The sequence below is a fragment of the Brachycentrus maculatus genome, unplaced genomic scaffold, assembly GCF_059751285.1.
Source record: "Brachycentrus maculatus isolate JH-2025_06_01 unplaced genomic scaffold, ASM5975128v1 h1tg000217l, whole genome shotgun sequence".
Taxonomy (NCBI): Eukaryota; Metazoa; Arthropoda; class Insecta; order Trichoptera; family Brachycentridae; genus Brachycentrus; species Brachycentrus maculatus.
The window spans coordinates 201271-208863 of NW_028280968.1; the positions used below are offsets into that span (position 1 = coordinate 201271).

The following is a 7593-nucleotide window of genomic DNA, read 5'->3' on the forward strand; positions in this document are numbered from 1 at the left end:
ACTCAAATAAACCATAGATACTGCCGCAAACTCACTCGTGGAGCGGCGTGAGAATTATACGATTTACAGAGTTCCAAAACTGTGTTTGTAATCACGGGTAGAATGATGAATATTACAGGTGTATAAAGTGATCTCTTATGCCTATAACAGGTCGCAAGTCCTGTATATACCCAGACTTCAATATTATTCTTCATCCGTTTTGAGATATAAATAAAAACCTTGATATAAAAAGTTCCTAAGTAAAGCAAAATTGTGAACAAAAATTTGGATACTCGAAATATTGTAAAGAAAAAAGTAGTTAAAAAGAACTCCAAAGTGTAATACATCAAAAAAAAGTAATAATTAAATTAACTAACCATCACGCCACTTCCCCAAAGAGAATAGAACGCCACAACAATATATTTGTGCAGACAATATTCATATCGTCCATATTCATTTTTCATCTTGAGATACCAAAATGTAAAAAATATTAAGCTGAAATAATGTATAAACGATACCCAATGCCTCGTAAAATCAGCCGAAATCATGTAGATTTCTATCTGACGTCTTTCCGGGTCATTTAACCTTTAATATAGTAACAAATCTTCCATCGTAATACAGCCTCACGGCCCATATAATAAAGTAGAGATTTAAAACCTCTTCTTGCCATTATGTTCTGCAGCGGCGGTTTATCGTCTACAAGTACCCGATTTGAGCTTAACATATTTTTTCAGAATGGTCTCAGAGTATGAAGCATGGCGACTTTAAGCGCGGAACGAACACGCTTTCTCCTGAAATATGAAAAACTCTCCATATTTCATGCGCACAAACATACGAATGTGTACTTGTATCGTGTCTTGATAAATAAGAACTGAAATTTATGCCTGTTGAATCAACATCTCGTAGTCATACAGGAAAAAGTGACCAAGTGTATATTTTACAAAAACGTGACGATTGACTATTAGATATCTTACTAGCTTAAAAAACTTCCATGTTCTTCTTCATCTATGTTAAGATGTCAAAAATGTAAGGTACTTAATTAAGTAAACATATTTTTTCTAAACACGCCTTCCCCTACATTTTTTTCTACAAAAAATGAAAAATCCCATTCGTGAGTGTGTTCGATTTTTCCTGAGATCTCTTGAAATGGCTAATCCCAATATAAACCAACCCAGACTGGAATATCTGTTATTGACATACGATATAAGTCCATAACAGTTTCAGAGCTCATGCCCTATATAATCTATACATGATTGGGCATCCAAGAGGATATTTCCATTATTCTTTCATATCCGTTTACCGTTCCTACCCTTAGGCACGTGTAATGTCACGGGATGAACCAATGCGAAAATAATAATAAAACAAAAGAAAATATTTACCAAGTAATTGGTATCATTTCTGGACATTTTAGAAGTCTTATTATCACGATGTTATTTGATATGCACAAATAATTCAAAATAATAATTGAAAAAGTACCTACCTACTTTCCGAGTGTCATTGTGTTTTAAAAAATTAAATGTCAATTTTTAACTCTTTCAATTTTTTCATTTTCAAACACGTTTCAAATATGGTGTTTGACAATGCGTGGAATGCATCGAAACATGTGTCAAAATGGATTTTAAGGAATAGTGGTGTTTACCAAGTAAAACTGAAATTAAACAATTGTATGAAAATCTGGGTATTTTCAGGGCTTGCGACCAATCATAGACATGTCAACATGCGTCTTCTAGTATGTAAAATAATTCAGGAAAAATCTTGCATACATTTTATGAATCGTTAAACAATGTTTTATATCTATTTTTTATTTAAATTTTACATGGTAAATACCGTTAAGGGTGTTTGAAAATTATGTGGAATGCATCAACACACGTGTCATAATAGTGTTATTTAATAAAGTTAGTTTAAAATTTAATCTAATATTTATTCAATATCTCCCTGGACTGGTACCTGAAACGGAGAGCTGATAACCTTTCCCTCGTGTGTTAACGATCAAAATAACACTGCGTTTATATGATGCAGTGCTCTATGCGCCATTGGGGTGCGGATAAAGGTTTGAATAAGAATAAAAAAATTGAAATTGAAAATGGATTGATATTTCCACAAAGTGACTCTCGAATCCAATAATGAAATTATTAATTGTGTACTCTACTTCAGCGTGTGTGATGTATAATGCAAAAAAAATAATAAATATTGTCTGCGGGTACCTACCTATCAAACTTGTCTGACACGTAAATTAATAATCCTTTCAATTTCTCCCCATTGTTGTATAAATTTATATAAAAAGTCGATCACGGCAGAAAGTGCACAGCGGTGAATAAATCCATCAATCATTATGGCAATTAATAACGAAACAAAATGCCTTTGGTGTGTATACAATACTTTACTCTGAGAAGATTTTCAATATTAGAAAATGGAAAATGATATTCATCCGCAGTGTTGCATGTGTAGAAAAACAAAAGCACATCATAGTAGGTACATGTGAACGTGTATTTTTTGTCGTACTTTTATAATTTTTTTAATTTAATTATTTTTAAACGTTTTTTTGTAGCGAAACCTAAACCCTTTTATTACAACTAGTCTACAATAATTTAATGTATCAGTCATCAATACGTTAATATTGAAAAAAAATTAAAGAAACATTTAAATCGGAAAAAAATGAAAATTGATGAGGCAAAAGGCTTAAAGATAATTCAGGTTTAGTGGTGTCTTATTTAGAAAATATAACGAAAGAGTAAAACAAATAAATGAACTATGTGACAAAACTTGATTGATATAAGATATTGAATCCAATGCATCTATTCTATTGAATTGGTTCTAGGGATCAACCTTATTCATTTATTAATTAGTATATACAATCATTATCATTTTTAAGATATATATATATATATATATATATATATATATATATATATATATATATATATATATATATATATATATATATATATATATATATATATATATATATATATATATATATATATAAACCGAATATGCTAAAAATCCTTGTACATAACAGGCAATGAGAATTTCCTTAGACAACTAATGAATATGAGTAGGTATATTTATATATTCATTTCTATTCAGAATCATCAAAAAATCTAAGAAAAAAGTTCAAATCTTCATAATTAATTCTCTTCTTTTTTCATTTTGTTTTTTCTTTGTTACATTCCATGAAATAAAACGTTTCCCCTTGAAGCGCCCATCCCAAGCAAACCTTTATTTTTAATTTTCTTTTTATTGCGTGTCCCGTTTGCACACATTCACACGTAGCTACATTTATGTCGGCGCTGAGGGAATTTGTCGCCTTCTAAAAGTATGTCGGGATGTAGGGTGAAATAAAACATGAACATGACGTTGAAATGACTGCTTTAGTTAGGGGGTGTGCGTATAACATACCTATATACATGTATGTACAGTAGTATAATCCTCGGTCCTTTGAATTTTAATTTTTATCCGACAGAAGCTTTCTCCCGTGTTATAACTACCGATAGGTCGAAGTTATTTTGCGCAAAGCACCCATCATTGAGTGATACATGAATGAGTCTAAATTTTACAAAATACTTTAAGGGGGTACTCGCAAACATACAATTCAGTAAGTGACCGGCTGCGCGATGGGCCAGACGTGTCTCCGCGCAAATTTTTTTTTTTTTTAAACAATTTTTTTACTTCTAACATTTCAATAATTCCTTTCTTTTTAAAATCATATATTTATTTTAAAGAAAAACTTATTTTTAATAACAAAAACGGTATTTTCAGCAAAAAATTCAATCTCGTTAAACGTTACCTCTGTATAAAGAAAATTGAGTTCCGGGCTATAGAATATTCCGCTTTAATATATTAACTCTGCAAAATATAGGAAGATTATGTAAATAATTTTTGCCAAATACTGCGTACAGAGGAAATTACTCTTCATCGCAGCCATATTTATTTGAAAAAGAAATAACTATGCATACACCCAAATAAAAGCGTAATTCCAAATAAAAAGCTTTTCCAACGTAACCATAGATGGCTCCAGTGAACAAACATGCACAGTGTCACGAGATTAATGATATTTGTAGGAGTTCCAAAAGTTTGGGTGTATAGTTAAAGTTGTTTTAATCGTAGGTCAATTTGTCAATTTTTAAACCTAAAACGTAAAAAATATTATAATTAATCATGAACCGGACCGGAATTACCTTTCGAGTACTCTATAAGAACCATCGTTTATCACTCGCAACTTGGGTAAATCACTTTGATACTCTCGATTGTCATTTTTTTAAGAAAATAAATAATAGTTTTCCGACAGTTTACCATTTTGTTACATCTTCATTTAGTTACATTTCACCTTAGAAAGGGAAAACGGGGAATGGACAGGTACCTACCTGCAAACGTTCGAGCTTCGAATACCTGTAATATTTTTTTACCTGAAAACACCTGTAAATTGCTTGTCATAGCAACACGCAATACTTAATGTCAAAAGTTGTTTAAAAATGGCTGCCGTGTTTATTTGAAATCCTGTTATCGTTTGTTTGAAAAAGTTTCGATTAAAGTGGTGAATTTGTACAATGACGCTTTACTTCGATAGTAAAGTAAAGTTCTCGGAACCAGGGGTTATTAGCACGATTCTAGAATGGCATCCGATCGAATCATTTCTAGCTGTCGCGTCCTACAGCCAAGATAAGGGAGGATTTATAACTATTTTTGATGAAAACGTAAGTAAAATCGATAACGCAACTGAACGTTTTATCAAACTTTATTATTTTCTTCTGCAGGGTATCGCTCTTACTGATTTTATTACTGACTAGCGTATTTTATGACTTATGCAGGTAACCTGCAACAATTAAATTATAAATCATAATTGAATTCATAATAAAATTTTAACAGTAGAGTTAAGATTTTTTTTTAAGTGTATTAAAATATTATTATTATTGTCCGCCTCCGTAGTGTAATGGTCAGCATGCTCGCCTACCGTTCTGGAGGTCCCGGGTTCGATTCCCAGGGGGGTTTACTAAATATAAGTGATTTATTCACTCTAATATTTATTCAATATTACACTGGACTGGTACCTGAAGTGGAGGGCTGATCACCTTTCCTTCATGTGTAATCGATCGAGATAACACTGCGTTTATATGAAGCAGTGCCCTATGCACCATTGGGGTGCGGTAAGGGATTTATTATTATTAAAATATTAACCTGTTTTGATCATGTACTGTGGGTACAAATCTCGATTAATTGGCCTTATGTAATATACTATTCATAATTATATAGTAGATAAACGGAGAAAATAAACTAGCTTTCTATTTAAACCTTCGTCCACATCCAATGGTCCATAGGAAAATTGCTCTGCCAATACCTTCATGAAATATAAACAATCTTGCAAAGAGAAAACAATGCTGAAGTTATTTTGGTTTTCCGGCATTAAGGGATTATAAAAATTCAATTCCAGGTTTCCAGGATACAAGCCAAATGAATTTCAGTGTAAATTTATCATTCAGACAAAAGGAAACATCAGAATTTTAAAACTGACTCAATAGTAACATACGTGGCTATAAATAAAAACAAAAACATAATGTATTTGATGGCTGCTTTGTATGGAATGCACAGCTTTTTTAAATACTTTAGCCATATAATGCTTTGATTTATGCATAAGCAGACAGAGTATATATCGTGGGTATACTGGCAAAAAACGTTAACTCTAAAATCCCTGTTTGAATAATCCCTATTTTTTAAAGCTTTTAGCCTGAATAAAACACTCGCTATTAAACTTAAAGTTGGATTTACTTTTAGAACCACATATATATGGCATTTCAAACTACTTGCATATTTTGCCAGTTTATAGAATGTTGAAAACTTGCGTCATTATGTCAATATCGCATATTTTCGAGTTAATGTTTTTAGCCAGTACACCCACGATATATTGTACCCTTTTATGAGTAATTTTACTCTTTTATTTTTAGGGAATTGCATTGGAAGGCAGCGAAGAGACAGCTCAAGCCGGTCAGCAAGCGAGCGCTCTAGCGTGGCATCCGCAGCGACCTTTCTTGGTGGTCGGCTGGGAGGATGGCCAACTCCACATCTGGAGGTCGGGGAGTGGGTGGCAGCCCCTGCAAGCCCCGCACTCCGCTCCTCCTCTGCTGATATCCTGGAGCGCCGGCGGAGGCAGACTCATCGTCTCTGATGCAGCGGGCGCCGTCACCGGCTGGCGCTCCACCCCGACCAGATTGCTGACAACATTCCACCTGACGCTAGAAGAGCCACTAACTCACGCAACGTACTGCCCAGTCGGTTTGGGAACTAGCGAAAATGTTCTTCGGGGACTCGCCAAAGCGGCGGTAGCAGGAGATGAAGGAGCTCTAGACGTCCTAGCGTCTTGGAGGCCTCGCACGGCACCTCGCATCACAGGCGGCCCCGGAGACAATCACTCCCTTTACTGTGCCCAACAAAACGGTAACCTCCTTTACATCGACGAGTCGGGCACGTGCTCCGAAGTCCTCCCGTCAGTCGGAAACGTTCGGTTCATGACGATGACACCTCTAGGAAGCCTCGTAGTCGCCTGGGAAATCAGCGGAACCTTAAGCCTCACGAGATTCACTTTAGGACAAGTGAAAGGAACGCTCGAGACAAAGGTCCACGTAAAAATGGCAACGAGAACCGGATTAGGTGTATCCAGTGCAGGCGGCGCCGCTGTCGCTATTCTTGCGGGCGATACGTCAGTCAGAATCTGGGATAGCGAAACTAATGACAATTTAGTTCTTCCAGTAGAAGAAGCCTCACCTACACATAACTCGGAAATGTTTACAAGCATGGGGTATTCCTCGCTAACTGGCGCTCTTTGCTGCGGATCCAACCAGGGCAGAGTTTTTGTCTGGAGAAAAAACCCTCACGGACAGTGGAGTCTCGTTAATCTGTGCACTGTCAAAGGAAGCGTTAAACAAGTGTGCTGGGGCTCTCAAGGCGGGATGCATCCTCTGTTAGCGGTGAACAGCATTACCAGTGTCTCCATACTGAGTGAACAGCCCATTTGCTGGGGATATAACCAGAGAGTTTGGGGAATACAGAAAGGTCCGTCCCAAGTTTCTTTGGAAGGTTTGAAAGGTGCCGTCACTGTTGCTAAAACAGATATTTGTATAAGAGCAATGTGCCTCAGTGACACTTATTTAGCCGTTTCTGACAGCAAGGAAATTCAGGTAGGAATACAGACATAACAAAGCTTGTCATTAAATTTCTAGCTAATACTTTATTCATGAATTACCAAACTATAGATTGTACAATTTTATTTGTTATCTTTATTTCAGGTCCTGAAAATTGGTAAAGACACATTCAACTTTCTGCCAGTTCATAGGTTTTTATGGCAAACTGAAACTCTTCTTCTCTATGATGAAACATTAGTCGGCATAGTTGGGAACCGCATCGAGGCAAAATCAGTGTCGGGAATGACTCTCGGAGCTCTTCATTCGGCAGACGGCGAAGGAGAACCCATAGGCATTTCCAGAACAGAACGCTACCTCGCCATAGCAACAATGGACGGATGCATAAAAATTGGTGAAATAACTAAGAAGGGCCTCCGTTCACCCTTCGCTCCTAAAAACTGTTATCAACTCTTCGAAGACTTTGGAGAAATTATGTATGCAG

At 35.6% G+C, this 7593-nt stretch overlaps 1 protein-coding gene across 1 annotated transcript; it reads left to right on the plus strand.

The window, feature by feature from the left end:
* Positions 1 to 4478: 4478 nt before the first annotated feature.
* On the plus strand, positions 4479 to 7589 carry LOC148306952 (intraflagellar transport protein 140 homolog; the record flags this gene model as incomplete). The annotated part of the gene is made up of 3 exons (XM_088264162.1): positions 4479 to 4673; positions 5919 to 7148; positions 7257 to 7589. Coding segments are annotated over exons 1-3 (1710 nt in total), but the record flags the coding sequence as incomplete, so codon positions are not given.
* Between the last annotated feature and the right edge of the window lie 4 nt (positions 7590 to 7593).